Below are 19095 nucleotides of genomic sequence, written 5' to 3' on the forward strand. Positions count from 1 at the left end.
CCAGTATTTTATATTTGATAATAACAAAGGGTTTTCGTACACTTGCTTCAAAAATAAACACATTTAAAGACAAAATAAGTAAGCCTATAATTTGTAAACTTTTATTTTGAAATGAGTCGCACCCGGAAGTTTAACAAACATTTTCCCCAGTGTTTTTAGTTGCCACATGGATCCTGATCAGTAGTGGAAGAGGCATAAAGGGTTTCTGAATGGACCACTTCGAGAAGGATTTAGTTGATGCGCTTAAAGACATTGTCAAGGCTGGAAACTGGCAGTGTGTGGGAGACAAATCTAAATTTAAGTCACCATGCACGAAGTAAGCGCATGTCATTGTATAAATACTGTATGCTCACACAAATATATACTGCTCGTGAACTGTCTCAAGAGGGCATTCTGTATAACAGATAACGTTTCGAAAGGGCGTTTTTAAAAAAGTGAATCTATATATGTGACAAATTAATATGTTTTGAACAACTGTTATAATAAAAGTAATTCTAATGAAAAGGTGTCTTAAATTAGAAAAAGGCAGTGGTGTCAACAAAACTGGAGTGGAGGCCACATGCATGTATTAAAAATAAGTCAAATATGTAGATATTTATATTCTCCCTGAATATAATATTTCTTATATACACTTCTTCTATTTTTTGAAAATGTTAAAAAAAATATTTTTAAGGTTTTACTCAGATGATGGAGAGCATATAGTCCTGGTTCATACAGAGGATGATAAATTCTGGGCTATGGATTCATCTTGCCCACATGAAGGTTAGTTGTAACTCTAAAGAACTCCAGTGCATTATGCATTGGTCAAGACAAGTGTTGTTGTTGTTGTTTTAGACTGGTTTTGGTTTTAGATTCAGTTTGGTGTCATTTGTCAATTGCAACTACATTACTTATAAGTTGTTGACAAATTCCATATGAGTATATGGTTCTTCTTGAATAGCAGTATATTTTGTTTCCTCCCATACAAAACAATGTTACGCAAGACTTGATATTGTTGACTGGTGTCTCTTTGCTCCGTTCTCACCTCTTGGCCTTCTTGTGGCTTTCCTCAAATGCCTTGTCTGCACCGAGAGTTTTTAGAGAATTTTTATAGATGGTTGTTTTATGTAACTTCCACTTTCTAGTTGAATCATTGGTGCCCACATAGGTCCATCTCAAATATCAAAATATTTTCTGACATAAAAAAGTTACAAATTAATTATGAATCACTGTGAAAATATCACAGAGATCTGTAATACAGTAAAATGTGATAATTGTTTTAGGATCTGAATATCATGATCTATTGCTCAACAGGGGGCCCACTTGAGCAAGGTGATATTGAGGATCTGGGCAATGGGAAACTGGCATTGATTTGCCCATGGCATTACTTCGATTTCAGCCTTGAAACTGGTTCCTCTTCCTCTGGACTACAGGCAAGTTGTTATGATGGGCCATGTTAAAGAGATATTTCATAAAATGAAAATTCTGTCATGATTTACTCACCCTGATGTCATTCCAAACCTGACTTTCTTCCGTGAGACAAAAAAATATATATATTTTGGAAATGTGTTGTAGTTGTTGTTGTTTTTGTCTTTGTCCATACAATGGAAGTCAATTGTCACAAATTATTTGGTTACCAACATTCTTCAAAATATCTTCTTTTGTGTTCTGCAGAAGAAATAAAGGCATACAGGTTTGGAACAACATCAGGGTGAGTAAATCATGACAGAATTTTCATTTGTGGACAAAATATATCCATATAATGTATAGTGATAAACCTGCAAGTATTCTTGATACGTCTCATATTATTGTAACCAGAACCAGGTGTATGATGTCCGAGTACTGGATGGAAAAGTGTATATAAATACTCAGAGCACACTGTCCCTCTGTCCCATCCCAGTGACAAAGATAACCCGCAAAGGTGAGGAATGGCAGAACTTGTATATATTAATTGTGAATATGATATGTTGTAGTACACAAAACATGCTGTATTGCTTGCAGACAGTTTGCCCATGGAATTAAACTCCTCAGAAAACACTCTTTGCGCGTGGGCCACCAAAATCCTTCACACCCCAGACCCACAGGAAAAGGTTTGGAAATGTCCTTTAACAAATAGTGATGGACTAAATTGTATCCCTCATCACAGTGCTGTATTTGATTGTACAACAGAGATCATCATATGACTTCTGCTTGTTTGTTTTTCTGTGACATGTAGGTTTCATTGACCAAGATGGTGCAAGAGAACTGGAACAGCGGGAAAATAACAGAAACTGGAGAGGCCAGCCCTCCTGCACATCCCTACAGAAAAGACAATCTGACTGTTGTGGAGCCTGGAAAAATTAAACGGGGCAAAGGCGGCACACTGGTAAACTTTATTCCTTTTAGACTCTATTTTTTATTCAACAGAAAGTTGATTAAAGAATAATTGTTTGTGTTCCATCAGGCGAGTAGGATTGCCTTATTGCACTCACTTGCTAACATAGAGCAGTGGGCAATAGACCTGTCCTGGGATGTGATAGCAAGATTCTCCACATTTAGACTGAGCTCTGGAGAGCCATTACCTCGCCAGTTCTTTGATGACTTTGTCAAAGTAGCAGGAGATGAAGCCAAGGTTTGAATGTTGACATCTTTAATTTATTTAGGAAAAATGCTAACTAAGTAATTCACATTAATCTGACATAACCTTCTCCTGCAGCATTATCAGTTACTAGAGCAAAGGATTATGGAACTTGACAGCTTCTTTGGTGCTTTACCAGTACACAATGGTCAGTGTTTTCATGTGTTTGTCTTATTGACTTATTTCACTTAGCATAGGTGATGTTAGAGATTCAATATCTATCACTTTTCTTTTCAAAAAGGTTTATGGCAGTCAGCAACCGATACATCTCATGACATTTTGGCAAGGCTAGCTATAGTGCACATGGTCCATGAGGCAAGGTAAAACACATCTCATGTCTGTTAGCATCTGTTATTTTCACATACATATGTACTGTCACATAGGTATGCACTTATTTTCACTGTTTTTACACAGAGGTTTAGATGTACACCCCCAGACTCTGTCCCGCTTCGCCTCTCAGGGAGACACAAGCTCAGTGAAGGTGTTGGAGGTGATTTATGCTGATGAGATCACACATGTGGCTGCAGGGCTGAGATGGTTCACATACATCTGCTCACATGAAGGACGGGTAAGAGATCTAACAGCTCAGATTTCTTATTTTAACCATGTAACAATACAATTAAAATGGTTGGTGAAATGTGCCTGTAAATGACAGTGTGAGAGTGAATGATTTGATCTTAAAGGGTTAGTTCACCCAAAAATGAAAATTCTGTCAGTAATTACTCACCCTCATGTTGTTCCAACCGCGTAAGACCTTCGTTCATCTTCGGAACATAAATTAAGATATTTTTGATTAAATCTGAGAGCTTTCTCACTCCTCCATAGGCTGCTAGGTGACCGAAACTTGCTGGCCCAGAAAAGTTATTAAAGAGATCGTTAATATAGTCCAAGTGACTCCAGTGGCTCAATCTTAAGTTTATAAAGCGACGAGAATACTTTTTGTGCGCAAAAACAAACAAAAATAACGACTTTATTCCACTTTTCATTTCCTTCTCTCTGGGCCTCGTAGTGTTTTTGCGCTGCGCGTCTGTGTTACACGTCATCACGTAGGCTCACTATTGGCCGACGCCGGTCATGTGTGTGATGCGTGATGACGTGCAACACAGACGCGCAGCGCAAAAACACTACGAGGCCCAGAGAGAAGGAAATGAAAAGTGGAATAAAGTCGTTATTTTTGTTTGTTTTTGCGCACAAAAAGTATTCTCGTCGCTTGATATACTTAAGATTGAGCCACTGGAGTCACTTGGACTATATTAACGATCTCTTTAATAACTTTTCTGGGCCAGCAAGTTTCGGTCACCTAGAAGCCTATGGAGCAGTGATCCAGCACTCAGATTTCATCAAAAATATCTTAATTTGTGTTCCGAAGATGAACGAAGGTCTTACGCGGTTGGAACAACATGAGGGTGAGTAATTACTGACAGAATTTTCATTTTTGGGTGAACTAACCCTTTAACATCACATTCATCATATTTTTTAAAACACACCCTTACTGATGCAGATGATGCTTTTGAGATATACAGCTGTTCAGTCATGACAACTCTCGGGATAGTTTGTAAAACATTTTTATTAATGGAAAGAGAATGTACACAGATTTGGTCTTGGCGGACTTGATCTGCTACACTGCTGCTGCTGCTGCTGGAGCTGCTGGAGCTATGGTTGCTGCTGCAGTGCAAGTACGACTTGCTTCTGTTAAATGCTCTGAACATAAAATGAAAGGAAACTTGCTGCTGCTGCTGCTAGAGAGAGGGAGACCCATAGCAGATCTAGGCAGGTGGTGCTTGGGGAGGCAGAGGGCTAGAATGAGAATTTATTTGCATAGTGCACAGAGATTATATAGGGAAACTGTGATGGATACGTGAAATAGATTGCCTGGGAACATTACATTAAATTAACCAATCAGAACGTGACGATAGTTTCATGGCTGAACTATTCAAATCAACTGTTTGAGCAAAGTCTGTGTCTGCTCCCAAATGATGCACTATACACTATGTGTAGTGTAATAGTTTTATAAGGTTATTTTGTCAATTAGCATTGGAGTCTGATAGCCCCTCCCCCTCTGCTACGTAATTAGAGCTGCAACAGTTCAGTGCATGAAGTGTCCAACTTTCCACACTTGTTTTTTTCGGTTAATTAAGTGCATCATCTAGTCTTTCTATTTGGAATTTTCAGTGTGAACACACTACTCGCACTATTTTTATGACAAAACTTCATTGAATAATGCACAAGTGCACAAATTGGAATGCACCTTGTGTCTTTATCCTAGCTTGAGAGCTGCTTTTTCATATTTCAGGATTCCTTGAAAACGTTCCATGAATTGGTGAAGCTGCATTTCAAAGGTTTTTTGAAGCCTCCGTTTAACACAGAAGGAAGGAAGACAGCAGGAATGACAGAAGAGGTATACGTACCATTGTTACATTTCTGAAGAGTGATCCATTTTTACTGTGTTACTTAAAGAAAATTCTAAGCTTTGATGATGTTGTTTTATATTATGCAAGTTTTTGTAATTATCCCCCTCTTTTCCTACAGTGGTATGTTCCTCTTGTGAAACCCTCCAGCTTACAGAAGACCTCCTGATTGGACTTATTTTTATTCAGAAAGAAAAGCTGCTTTGCATCCTGAAAAAAGGGACCCTGAATGGAGAGTGTGCTTGCATGATTCAGATGCAGCCTAAGGGTAAAAAATCATAGAATGGATGTATGTGAATCCAGGAATATTTGCATTAATTGTTTCCACAGTAACCACTGTTTATAGGCTTCTTTAATTATTGTGTAAGAAATTAAATTTAATCGATGAACTTTAATTTGATGGGTTTCATTTACACAATATTATTTGTCAAATAATCTTAAATATTTTCCTTCTTACTGAAGGGGGCGCTGAGAGGTTGTTTTGCTCTCAGTTGAGGTTTTGGTGTAAGTGTTGTATTGAACTGGTGGTTCTGAGTAGTTTCTCATCTTTTGAAGGTATTACACTTATACTTATATCATTTAATAATTCTTATATCATCATTTAATAACTTTCCAACTAATCCAAATGCTGAAAATCATGAACATTCAAAAACAACTGAAACGGCACAAGAGACATAAAAACAATCAATTTGAGACATAACTCTTAATAACTTGGATTAAGTTTAAAACAAAGTCAGCATACTGTTGAAAGTATTTCTGATAAAGGCATGTGGCTTGAAATTTCATGTTTTTAGGTGAGAGTACCATTAAAAATTCCTTTTGGAAAAACAGTGTGCCAACTTCAATTTAATCCAAGTCATTAATGCCCAGTTTCACAAACACAGTTTAAAACTAGTCCCAGACTAAAATGCATGTTTGAGCTTGTCATAGCCTTATTTTTTCTTGCAACTTGCAATGACATCTTAAAATAGGTCAGTTCCATTGTTTTGTCTCAAGATGCACACCAGTAATGTTTTTATTTCTAAGACACATTTATAAAAGCTACTTAAATGTCCTAATTGAACTAAGGCCTAGTCCTGGCTGTCTGTGAAGCCTTGCCTAAGAGTTCTGTCTCAAATGGACAATTCATTTTCACTCCATGTGACGACAGATCTATCTGCATAGATAGATATGTTCTTAGCATAGAATTGAAAGTCTTTGTAAAAAGTCTGAAGCCATTTTTATGCATTGGGTCTGTTCGCTGTTCTCTCAAATTTTCCCATAGTTCTTAGGATTTATTTTTAAGGTTATATTTAAAACAATTGCAATGAGTCATTACACTGCTGAGAAATTACCCTGAAATATGATACAGCTTTATGAACAAATGGTTCACAGCAAACACACTGCTCACTTTGTATCGACAATTCATGTTTATTTATCTAGTTTCTATAAAGATTTTTATTTTTCTTCAGATTGAATGTGATCTTGAGAGAAAGACAGTACAAACATGAGCAGAGAATGTGTCTGTGTGTGTTACCCAGACGTGACAGAGTTTTCCGTGCTGCGTGAGCCTGTGTCATTGGTTTTCACTTCTGCTTTTTGTATTTTTGTGATTTTTTTTTTCCATCATGTGTGGTGGTAAAGTTTGCAACTGTCTTTACTTATTTTTCACTGTATCTGCTTTTTTAAATGTGTGCTCTCCCCATATATATACACTGTACAGACGTGTGTAAATGTTGGTCCTGCAGCACAAAAACTATTGACATTTTAAAATGACTTAAGGTTTACTAAATTAATGCAAAGGTGAAGGAATAAGGAATAGAAATTAAAATCGTTTAGTTTGAAACCATAACTATGGTAAAAGTTCAGGTCCAGTCATTTTCTGTTTTCACAGAAGAAAAAGGTTCTCTCTTGTTTTCCCCAAGTCTTTTTCACGCATTTTTGCGCGTATGTTTACATGTAAATCTTCCTTTCTGTGTGACTCTTCCCAAGTACCTCTCCACTGAACTGGTAGGTGAGCTTTTTCTTGATCTTCTTTACTTCTCCCGTCTTGCCATAGTTTCTCAGTGCTCTTGCCATCTTCTGGTAGGTCATCTTCTTGCGATTTCCCTTCTGTATGCCCCAGCGGTTTGCTAAAGCCTCTTTGTGCTTGGAAGAGAACTGGAATGTTCCTTTTTCTCGGTCCACCCACCAGATGCTGTCCTTCATGTCACCATTACGCAGAAGGTCAAGCAGGAACTGATACAAGCGAATTTTCTTCTTATTACCTTGAAAAACAAAGGAAATAAGCATCTACACTCTTAAAAATAAAGGTTCTTGGCATCAATGATTCTATGAAGAACTTTTTTACATTCGTAGAACCTTTCCATTGTACAAAAGGTTATTTATAGTGGAAAAAGGTTATTCAGATTATTAAAATTTCTTTACATTATGTAGGGCTGGGTAAAAATAAAAAAAACTATTTCTCGATTTTAATCAATTCTCATTTTTATGAACCGATATCGATTCTTAAATCCCAAGTTTTGATTAGCCTATCCTGTTTTCAGTTGGTGAATGAATGGGGTATAGCCCGTCGCCGCCTCCCATCCAATAAATCGTAATAAGCTTCGTGCTTTGTTGCTTTCGATTTGAAACAAAGTCTCAGATTTCAAATTCTGTCTATCAGAGTACGGGGAAAAAATACCGTTTACGTTGGCGTGACAGATCGCTGTAAACACCTCAGTTCAAGAGAAGCGGCAGCGCGGAGCAGGCGTGAACTGATCATAGACCAGTTACAGCGCGAAATAAACACCTGAAGGTAGGCTTTGTTAAAAGATACAGTAGGCCTACAACTTACCGAAATCCGTCAGATGTCATTGAAACAGCTTGTAAACAATGTCATGTAACGCCACATTTACCTCAGGAAAAAAAAAAAATTAGTGACCATAACCTCGCGTTAGTCAGCTAGAAAAATTAACTCTAGAGAGGAGCATTTTTGCTGAATGGGCCTAACGTTACCACATTATCATTTTAATGTTCTTCAAGTAGAAATAATGTAAATTTAAAGTTAGTAGGCCTATTATAACTTAAAAACTTCCTTGAGTGTAATTTGTGTTTGTAAATCAGTTTTAGCATTTTACAATACCAACTAGGGCTGAACATTTGAAAGAACGCGTTCTCTACCCAGTGTTTTACTTTAGGCTAATCTTTGCAATCAGGCAACCATGTGCACACATTTATTGTTTTACTAGTTGGCCTATATGATAAATAGCCAGCCTATAATAAATCAGGAAAGGGTATGAGGTAATGCTTAGCCAATGGGTTAACATTCTCTTGATTTGTGCTTATAGGTGACCCTGGACCACAAAACCAGTCACATGGGTAACATTTTTTAAATTGAGATTTATATATCATCTGAAAGCTGAATAAATAAGCTTTCCATTGATGTAAGGTTTGTTAGGATTTATTTGGCCGAGATACAATTTATGTATCCATTTTATCCATCCATATTAATCCATTTATGTTCGCGATTGAGCTGCATTCACTCACAAAAATAATTTTTTTATATATTTACGGTAGGAAATTTACAATTTAATATCTTCATGGAACATGATTTTTACTTAAAGCTGCAGTCCGTAGTTTTTCCTCTTTGTCGCCATCTCTGTTCGAAATCTGCAATTGCAGTTATTCGCGGATTTATCAACTTTACGTGGGTTGTGCCTCAGCACGGCACAGCGCGGATGAATCCAATGTTTTGAGGAGTCAGTCACCGCACCGGTGTGGATACTGTCAATCGGAATCACAGATTCTACTTTTTGGAAGTATGACCAACATAAGAATTTTCACCGGAAAATGTCATCTGAACAAGTAAGTAACATCCATTTTTGTTCTGACCAACTAGGGAAAAAAGCATTGCAGTAAATCGCACTGATTAAATCTAACGATCACTTATCATATCATGTCAAACCATGCAAATTATACTTTGTTCTCAAATTGTTAATGTAAACAACATCAGCATTGCGTGACTACATTTAATGCCCTTCCGATATTATCCTTGTTTTCGCATGGGCCCGGTTGCAGTCTCTTTTTTTCTGTAGCCACTCCGAAGTCCAAAGTCTTTTGCGTTTTACAATGGGTGAATCTACAATTGTCACTGGTGATTGTCGTTTGAACCTTTCTGGATCCGCCATCAAATTGATAAGTTTAATTATATCAAGTGCTGTGAGAAAAGGCTATAAATCTCCACCTCCACCATCCTCACACGCAATATAGCCTACTAGCCGGGACACCTTCTTTATGTGTACAGATGTGACGTAATGACGCAAAGACATGCTCGAATTTCCCACGGAAATCCACCAGTACCACTGGAATTAAAAACATTATTACAAGCTTACCATTTTGAATCGAGCTAAGGCAAGCAGATAGTTTTGAACACTGGCTGGTTATGAACTTGCTCAAAAATTTATTTTGGATAATTTTTACCCCAAAAAAGTACGGACTGCAGCTTTAATATCCTAATGATTTTTGGCATAAAAGAAAAAATTATAATTTTGATCCATACAATGTATTGTTGGCTATTGCCACAAATATAGCTGTGCTACTTGTGACTGGTTTTGTAATCCAGGGTCACATAGGTGAAATAGCAAAAATTCTGATTAAATGTAAAAATACATTTCTCAAATGACAACAATCGTTATGATTATAATTTTGAGCAAAGTAATTATCAATTTAACCATGAGCTATATAGCATGACTAATGCCATGTGACAAATGACTAAAATGTGACTAAGTTTTCATTGGCAAAAACTTGATTAAAATGCTCAGGCTAAAACTTGACCAAACAAAAACAGGACAAGGGTGACTAAATATGATAAAAACTAAAAAAGTACATTTGACACAGGACTAAGACTAAAAAAAAAAATAGCTGACAAAATGAACACTAATGGAAACGCACACTGCGTCTGCTAGACTAAAAGGTAGTGGAGGGGTCTACAGTTAATGGGATGTTGTAGCCTACTCCTTTAATTTAGAGTGTGTGCTGAACACTATTGAGAATATTGCGCTGAAGCTCGACTTAACAAAATTAAATCGCAAATCAAATTGCAATATCTGTCAGAAAAGTTGCAATTAGATATTTTTCCCAAATCGCACAGCCCTAGCACCAACTGACTCCAATGTATAGTTTACAGCATTAGTTGAGAGATTTTTTTTTCCTTGAGAAAATTTGACGTATACTGTACCTAATATATATATATATATATACAAAATAATCGATATCTAATCGAATCAAATCTGAATTGAATCGCAAACTTGTGAATCAAAATCGTATTTGTGTCAATACCCAGCCCTACTTTTATGGCATCACTACGAAACCCCCATTTTAAACCTTTATTTTTACATCTAGAAGATTACTGCAGTCAACAGTTACTGACAATACTGTTTCAATAACAGTTGGCTTGGGTTTGCATCGCTTATCCGCTTGCCATAGATCATTATCGTTGTGTTCATGTCAGCGAAGTGAAATTTATCTTTGCCTTTGTCCTTACCATGTTCTCCTCCTGTTGTTGAAGTAATGTGGTCTCTCATACACTCCTCATCAGACACCTCTAACGGAGGACTGCGACTGCCGGGGTCATCGTCATCTGAGCTGCGCTGGAGAGGAGAGGGCTGTACACTGTGAGGGTAACACACTGATGGCCGTGGCAAATATGTCATCTGTGAAGACATAAAGTACATGCTTATCAGAGATCACACTCACACAAAAGAAAGATTCCAGTTAGAATCAACTACTTAATACTATAGTTATTTAGAAAACATACTGGTGCTGTAAAGAACCCAGGAACCAATAAGAACATGTAAAACTTAGTAAAGAACATTTCTTCTGAAGTACATAGCTAACTCAAGAACTCTATACAGCAAGTAGTTCTTGAAAAGAGCAATTTAAGAATCTTTATTATGAAGGGTGGTGCTAAATCACATGCAGTTGCATGGCACAAATAATATGAGCTATACAGTATGTGGAAACCACGTTTGTGCAATCAGGTGGTCAGAAATGTGTCGTTTGGAGATTTCAACCTTGTTCAACATTAAGAAAGAGGAACTTTACGTTTAATGCTGATATAAAAGTGCAGTGAAACTTCAAGCTGCAGAATATGATGCAATTGAACTCAGAATATTACGTCTATTTCTTTACAGTAAGGATGTGTATAAAACAGTATGGATGTACAGTATGTAATATATATATTGAAGAAAAGAAATGTTATGAGAGATCTGAAATGTTTTTCAGTTAAACCGCTTCAGTGTAAGAAGCCCTTGCAAAAACCCAAAGTGTCAAGGATCATAGCAGTCTCATGCGATTTCACACACAGTGCTGGAGTTGCAGTTTCTTGTGACATGACAGTTGCAGAGTCTGATGACTTGAGGAGAGTGTCCTCAAAAACACATGACAGTCATACAATATTTATAAATTTCCAGTATTTTCATAAGGAACATTTCTACTATTTCATTGTGCATTTGTTATACTGTACCTTTTTTGTACAGGGCCAGAGACTACAGCTGGAATTGTCGTTGTTTTGCATTTAGGCCCTGAAAATACTTCTACAAAAAATAATAATATTTCTTACATTTCTGCTCTTTTCAGCACGATAGAGTGATACTTGTTTTCTTGGCCAAGGAAGCCGCATTTCTTTTTTCAAAGATTTCAATTTAGGTCATTGCTTAGGGTTGAGGTGTAAATAACTAATCTACAGATTAAATTACCATGGAAAGTAGTACACTATCCACCACAATAACAGTTACTTAGCTAAAATGAGTAAGATATTTACACTGTTTAAAGGAGATCTCATATAAATGTATTATGGTTTTAGTAGTGACAATAAAGGCCCGTTCACACCAAGGACGATAACTATAAAGATAACGATAAAGATATAATTCTAAAAATCGTTCTCCATATTAAAGAATAACAGAGTTCACACCACAACTATAACGATAAAGATATGAGGAACGATATCGTTGGGATCACTTTCAGAACGATTTTTTTCCAGCTGTCGAACGATAAAACACTGACAGCCAATCAGAATCCATTCTAATTTAAAGGTCTCGCGCATTTAAAATGGATCTGGATCATCCGGGTGCGCGCGTGCTTAGAATAAAAAGACCGTTATCGGTCGTTGGTGTGGACGCATATATAGTTATCATCTTTATAGTAATCGTGCTTGGTGTGAACGGGCCTTAACTGTAGTAAATTTTATTATGGCGGAAACTATGGTTACCATGGTAAATTATTGTAAAGGTTAGAATGCAGTCTAGATTTACAATATTTATGGCTTTATAAGACAAGTAAAAAAACAATTTCAACATTGATAATAATAATAAAAGTTTCATGAGCCCAAATCATCATATTAGAATGATTTCTGAAGGATCATGTGACACTGAAGACTGGAGTAATGATGCTGAAAATTCAGCTTTGCCATCATAGGAATAATAATTTAAAAAAATGTTTGTACCAATATTTCAAAATGTTGTTTTACTGTATTTTTTTATTAAATAAATGCAGGCCTTGGTGGGCATAAGAGAAAAACATTTTAAAAAATCTTTCTGGCCGCAAACTTTTAAACGGTACATGATCAGAAAAAAATGAATGTTATTATCAACTGAGCTGAAAACCAGAACTTTTTTTCTTCAAGCATCATGCACCTTTCAGTGAGACTAAGCTAGTATGACAGGCAGTATATCAGTCCGTGGTGGACGGATCTCTGCTTCCTCCTACAAGGACGTCTAGAAAGGAAAAGCTCTCTTTTGCGATAGGCTTTATGGTTAGAGTCTGCCTTCGAGATGAGGTCCAACCAAAGGAAGGGAAATCAATCACTGCATTATTCATAAGAGATTTTAAAGGATCTCTTTCAAGAGGTGATCTTTGATTTTCCACCCACAGAGGAGTCATTGATGGATAAGCAAGACGTATATCCTCTTTTTGTTCAAATATCACCTACACCAAAAGGCCAAGCAAACTTTTTTTTAAATCCAAGGCGATGTAGAAAGTCTCTAGAATGTAGCTATTTTCTAATAAACTGCCCAAAAGAGGCTAATAAACTAATAAGGGTTGAATTACAATATGGTTCCTGTATACATGCTAACATAATATGTATGTTTTTTGTGTATGCAAAAATACGTTGTTTTTTTTTAGCTCTAACATTTGTGCACTTGTGTGTTTGTGGCACAATAAAGAGCGGTTTTGTTTGTGTAAGTGGGGATGTTCTGTGTAATGGCAGTTGATGAGTGTGCAGACTGCAGTTACGGTGACACTGTTGAGTTTTGGTCAGGATAAGACTTAGTTGAGCAATAGCTTGGGCACAGATGCTTTCTACAACCGCCTAACCAGCATCAACACCCACTTGTATCGCAAAGCACAGGTGAAACTTAAGGAAAGTTTCAAAAGTTAAAGACATAGGCAGTATTTCTCCGAAAGATTTCTATGTTCCTAAATGTCTCCTGCACTGTATTAAACAAAATGGTTACTTCTCGTCACCAATAATGTGACCAAAGCTCACAAAGAACTCGTGTGAGGAGGACAGGGCATCAAAATATGTCAGGTACAAAGAAGAGCTCTCACACATAAAATGACAGTTAAAGACGTGAAAGTGAATGGATATTAAATATGAGGTATTTTATAGGTAATGCAGATCTCACCTGTGGAGGTTGCAGGGTGAGGTGATGCCCGGTCAGGCCTGGGTCAATAAAATGACCAGACTCAACATCTGGGAAGCGATGCACATTCGATGCATGTAGTGGCGGCACGCTCTGTAGCTCTGTGAAGTGGCTCTCTGGCAAGTTCTCGAAATCCACTGGATGGACATGATGTGTATTATAATCCCATGCATGATCTAGACAAGGACAATGAAGTTGAAACAGAAGGTCAGTAGAAAGCATCTTTTTTAACAAACGAAGGAAATGTGACAATACGTCACATGCTTTGTGTAAGCTAGTACAAGCAACTGATAAATCAACTATGTCAGGTTATTCTGTCTGTCAATTCAATCGCATGCAAGAAATTACATTTACTTTCTCACTGCACTGGGACTATGAGTGTCACTCTGTTTCCTGTTCACACCACCATTTCCTTTGCTGTTTTTGAATAGCCTCAAGCATGCATATTGTTGTTTTTGTTTTTAATGTCGTTGTATTTAACGGTTAGATCTCTAAATGGAAGATTTAAATATGGGTGATCAAATTTATCAGATTTTTTTAAATGATCTGTTTTGGTGTTTTTATCACATACTGTAGAAACAGAGAAAATAATCTAAAGCATGTTCAATTATTTATTTAATTATCAATTATTGTCCAAACACAATCATTCTAAGGAATCTAATTTCACTGAACTTCAATCCCACTAGTGTTCATAAAGTACACTTATTATATTCTCTGGTGAAACATATATGTGCACATTTATACACTGAACAGAAGTAACTTTTACATAAATGGTCTTGTGGGGAAAAAGGGGGGAAAAAATGTGCTCTGCATTTTTCCAATGCCATATAACGAAACTCAAAACTGTTTTCAGTTTCTGTAATTTAACTTCTTCGAAAATCAGCACATAGCTGTCTGACGACAGAGCTGACTAAATAATACAAATGTCTAACCAAAGGTCACTATAAACTGTACCATAGTCCTACACAGTAACAAAATGCAATCTCCGTCCTCAACCTCAAAGACAGAAACTGCTGCTACAGTTTAGCACCCAATTTTAGATGCCTACATAGCTAAATTGCAATATTGTCTCATTTTGGACAGAAACCCTTGGGGATATTTGTCGTTCTACGTCTGTAGTTTTCTTGCCTGTCAGAACGAGGCATCTGTTTCCTGCTTTGTGCTAGGTCACTCGCCCGGTTCCACTCGCTCGCTCTCCTAACGTCCCCCTTACAGTTCAGGCCCAGCTGCCTTGGGTGTGATTTTGATCCGTTAGCTCAATATAAAAGGGTGCTGTTTATACATGGGCCTCTCTAGGTGTTAAAACACTTAAGTGTTTTATTAGCAGGGGCTTTAGTCAGTAATATATAATAAAAACAGATCATACGTAAGAAGACATCTTCAGTAATGCAGCCCATTTAGTCACAGCACTGCTTAACTTGGGCTGAAGAGGGGAAAATGAACATTTCCTTACATTACATTACATTACATTAAATGCAATTGTTCATTCTAAATTAAAATGAATTGTTGGTTTATTAACTTTATGATTTCAATTATAATTTGTAGGCAGATTGTGATTTGACTCTGAAATATGAGTTTGTGGTTTTGATTTTTGACTATTGTTTGATTACTTGCTTCTGAATGACTTTTATTCTGGTATCAGTTACCTGTTTATAATCATTGATGGGAATTCCGGCTCTTTTTAGGGAACCAGATCATTTGGCTCAGCTCAGTATAAGAGCCGGCTCTTTCAGCTCGCAAACGGCTCTTTCATTTAGTACCACTTCTGGCTTTTTAAATTCAGCAAAATTTAGTAACGTTTGGCCTGTGATTGATATATATGCACATATTTCACTTAAATTACTCAATGTAATTATATTAAACCTTACATTTACATTATCTTTGGTAAATAAATGTTATTTTTAAAAAAACCTGTATAGGTCTAATGTAAAATCATCAAACACTATAGGCTATTACACATGTGTATTGACCATTTTATTTATATTGAACTATGCAAAATAAAACTATTCCGAGCAATTAAGAGAATATATAACAAATAAGGTTGTTAAACATAGTTAGTAGACCCTGATCAATATGATATTTTTACCTTACAATTTCTACATTCTTCCTTTTTGTTGTCTATTATTAAAATGCATCCAAATGCTAATTAGTTTGCGTGTGTTACTCATCTTGGGCAGGAGTGGAGGCTGAGAGCCAACAGCTAATAACCTCATTCGAGTGCACATTATTGTATATTTTTACCTTAACTTTGGATAAATCAGTTGCATTATTTTATCATCAGTTTATCAGCTATTTGTGGACTGTTTTTAGATTTTATGAATAAAAAAAAACAACCTTCTTATTGTGTTGCTTATAATTTTGGATAACGAAGAATACAAACTCACCATTCTGACCGTCATCAATGATATACTGATACTCCATTGGGGGTCGATACATCTCTGATTCAAACATTTCTTCTGTTTGCTGCTAAGCAAATAGGTAAGAAACAAAGAGTGACCAGTTTGAATGACTGGAGCCAATACAGAAATATTAATACACTGTACCATATAGGAAAAGCCTCACATCTTTGGTTAAAACTGCCCAGTAATCTTTTTGTACAGACGGTGTCTGTGACATCCAGCCAGTCCAGGTTACCCTCTCTCTACTCTCTTCTTTCTACATAGAAATTATGATTATTGTACATTTTGGAGAACAGTTTATTTTTTCATTACATTGATGTTAATCAGCCTGTTACAATAAACATACCTCAACACGTTAGCTACAATTACAGACATTTATTCATTACACTAATAATGTGTAATGAATGTACATCTGAGTAGCTGAATCTCAATATATTGTTGTTTTAAAGTGGTTGGCACAAGTACGTACGCATCTCGAAACTAATACACAAAATACACAAACAAAATGTACACATTATCCTATATTTAGATATTTAGACTGACGGATGTCAAACACTAATATTACAAAAAAGATCTAGCTGTTCAGTCATCTACTAGTATGTCCACAATGACATATCTTCATAATGCCTTTTGACACTTTGGCAGCAATATAACAAAAAGTGTATTATGTGTATTTTTACGCATCTATCAGAAGCAAGCAGCAGCATCATAATTGGACCATTTAGAGAATAAAAAAAAATACTCACGGGTGGGATGATGTACCCCTCCATTCTGTACGGATGCAGCATGGATTCGTCGCCGCCTGACACTCGATCTGCAACTCTGATGCTTTCTCAAGGGCTTTCAAAAGTGTCCCTGTACCATTGCTCAACTCTGCTAAATTTCCTCTTAACAAATGAAACCAATGAACTAACTCATGCACCTTATCACGCAGGGGGCCTCAGAGATCGCCAAGGGCCCAAAAAAGAAGCCAACCAGAGATACACTGCAAAGGGTAACCTACTCTGACAGTGGCCGTCGAAAAGGGACAGAGTTTCTGTTTGTTACTTCTTTATTTTTGGGGTGTGTGGGTAAGCGTGTGTGCGTATCCGCTGGAGGTTCCTGATTTTAGGGTAATGGCAGGTGGGGATTTTATCTTTGCAGTTAGAATAGGCGTAAAGTGTCACCTCCCCCAATGGCCAATCAGAGACAGCTCAGCTGACCGCTGTTCTTCCTGTCCACCTCCATAGTGCTTGTCGTTCTATGGAAAGTCCTTAATGCCAGATGAAAATACACAGAAAATCTGTGCCATTTTCAGAGTATTAAGCTAAAAGTTTTCTATGTACTAACTTTCCAAGCTGTTTTCCTAGTTTAAATTTTTTTATATATATTTTACAAAAAAAATATATAAAAAATAAATCTGAGGACAAATATATCGCAAATAAAAATGAAATAAATGGAACAAATGATTGATCCATAAATAAACTAGGAAAAGCTTCTAGTTGGTTGGAGTCTGGGATTTAGCCTCATCCTGACTGCAGACAGAGAACCTACTAACAGATAAGATGGCTGATTGTGTTACATGTCCTATCTGCATTAGTACATGCTGGGAGAGGAGATACAACATCCTGAATGACTATGATGAAAGAATCTACTGTCTTTATCAAACATTCCACCTGTCTCAAACCATCTGTCTGCCTTTCTTTTGGCCATGTAATTAACAATATCATAATAAATTGTTTTACTGAGGACAAAGTTACATACATGTTCATTCATTCATTCATGTGTGCATACAGACAGTTTACCTGGTCTACAGTGAATGCTTTGAAAACACCAAAACTAAGTGTTTAGTGAGCTGAATACATCGTATGATGTCATTTACTGTCTTCATCTACTATACCACATGTCTAACTTATCACAAAGGTACTGGCCTGCAGCAGGAAGATAAAGATTTTTTTTTATTTATTTTTTTTTACAGTATATATAACAAAAGATTGTATTTGCATTTATGTCTGTGAGTGTTTGTGTGTACACTTCTTTATTCTATATAAAGGATATTTAATTGCAAAAGAATATGGCCCCTTTAAGAATAAAAAGTACACACAAGAGAGTCAGGCATATCACATGATAAAAACCCTGCTTAGTGATTATCTTTAAGATAGTTTATGTACAATTTTATGTCTGCATTATGTTAATGTATCACAGGATGATCATGTTTGCATGTATTAGCTAACTGTCAAAACACAAAACAGAGAAAGAAATGGGCATACATGATTTTATTTTATTTTTTTAAACTACACACTACATAAAACTTAAAAATAAAATTCTAAATACTGTGTAGATTTTTTTTTTTTTTAATTTAAATATAAATACAGTATTTTGTATTTTGGAAATACACAAAATACATGTAAAATTGGCCATTCAGTGAAGTATCGCTATTGGGCTGCTATCTGTCTGGACCTATTCTGAATGCAAAGAAGATTTTGGTGTATACAACTGCTTAGAAATTTTTGCTTTCATTCCACGTACTTCTACCATTTTAGCAAAAATCGTACAAATTCATACAAGTGAGGTTGTATGCATTCGTACGAATTAGCCACCTCGTAAAATTGACGTGAGATCGAGTTGGCTAACACTATTTTCATAGCCTGGAAAGCCAGACCTACATCAAGATGTTAGGTCTGGCAACTCACCATAGACACGGCTCAATCCGAGGGGCGGGATAAACGGCTGTCTTTCAAATTCCCTCTGCACGCAATAGGACAGCACTTCAACCAACCAGAGCGTTTTCCCAACAGCGGAGCTAACGTTAGTTGATAGATTCAACTTTTGAATCTGGCCGGCAAAACTACGAACACATCTTCCTTTTTTAAGAATGACTTAAGTGCCGTTCTTTGCTCTTTTCTCAAAGAAAAACTTAACTCCAAGTCCTCCAGAGTCGCGGCCAAAGCCTATTCGAAAGACTGTTCTCCAGCAGCTCCGCCATTGTTTGTTTTCAAGTAGCAGAGAACCGTCGCAACTCTGTCGTCATTATGTTAAGCCCACCCCGC

The 19095-nt window shown here is 36.6% G+C and overlaps 2 protein-coding genes across 5 annotated transcripts; one reads left to right on the top strand and one right to left on the bottom strand.

Annotated features, from left to right (window-relative positions):
* The first annotated feature begins 153 nt into the window (after positions 1-153).
* On the top strand, positions 154-6831 carry LOC307155163 (uncharacterized protein). Its single transcript, XM_079865638.1, has 12 exons — positions 154-316; positions 674-762; positions 1294-1412; positions 1798-1900; positions 1981-2069; positions 2195-2344; positions 2423-2590; positions 2675-2744; positions 2838-2916; positions 3011-3164; positions 4890-4994; positions 5126-6831. The coding sequence occupies exons 1-12, from the start codon at positions 210-212 to the stop codon at positions 5171-5173; spliced, it is 1281 nt and encodes a 426-aa protein (XP_079721764.1). The 5' UTR covers positions 154-209; the 3' UTR covers positions 5174-6831.
* On the bottom strand, positions 4775-17180 carry spi1b (Spi-1 proto-oncogene b). Of its 4 annotated transcripts, none has more exons than XM_079865640.1 (6): positions 16813-17180; positions 16230-16322; positions 16052-16130; positions 13650-13843; positions 10508-10676; positions 4775-7250 (listed from the first exon to the last, which is right to left on the bottom strand). In XM_079865640.1, the coding sequence occupies exons 1-6, from the start codon at positions 16852-16854 to the stop codon at positions 6937-6939; spliced, it is 891 nt and encodes a 296-aa protein (XP_079721766.1). In that variant the 5' UTR covers positions 16855-17180; the 3' UTR covers positions 4775-6936. The 4 variants fall into 4 exon arrangements, with proteins under 4 accessions (XP_079721766.1, XP_079721765.1, XP_079721767.1 ...); XM_079865639.1 differs by having other exon boundaries at positions 16052-16133; XM_079865641.1 differs by lacking the exon at positions 16230-16322 and having other exon boundaries at positions 16813-17093.
* Between the last annotated feature and the right edge of the window lie 1915 nt (positions 17181-19095).

The sequence above is a fragment of the Squalius cephalus genome (genome assembly GCF_949319135.1).
Source record: "Squalius cephalus genome assembly, chromosome: 3".
NCBI lineage: Eukaryota > Metazoa > Chordata > Actinopteri > Cypriniformes > Leuciscidae > Squalius > Squalius cephalus.

Excerpts from the sequence above, each read along its gene's own strand:
- LOC307155163 (XM_079865638.1), top strand. The coding sequence starts at position 210 with ATGGACCACTTCGAGAAGGATTTAGTTGATGCGCTTAAAGACATTGTC. Across the intron at positions 763-1,293 it reads TTCATCTTGCCCACATGAAG|GGGGCCCACTTGAGCAAGGT; the intron begins GTTAGTTGTAAC and ends ATTGCTCAACAG. Across the intron at positions 2,917-3,010 it reads CACATGGTCCATGAGGCAAG|AGGTTTAGATGTACACCCCC; the intron begins GTAAAACACATC and ends GTTTTTACACAG.
- spi1b (XM_079865639.1), bottom strand. The coding sequence starts at position 16,854 with ATGCTGCATCCGTACAGAATGGAGGGGTACATCATCCCACCC. Across the intron at positions 16,323-16,812 it reads AGGGGTACATCATCCCACCC|AAAGAAGAGAGTAGAGAGAG; the intron begins GTGAGTATTTTT and ends ATTTCTATGTAG. Across the intron at positions 13,844-16,051 it reads CATTGATGACGGTCAGAATG|ATCATGCATGGGATTATAAT; the intron begins GTGAGTTTGTAT and ends GTCCTTGTCTAG.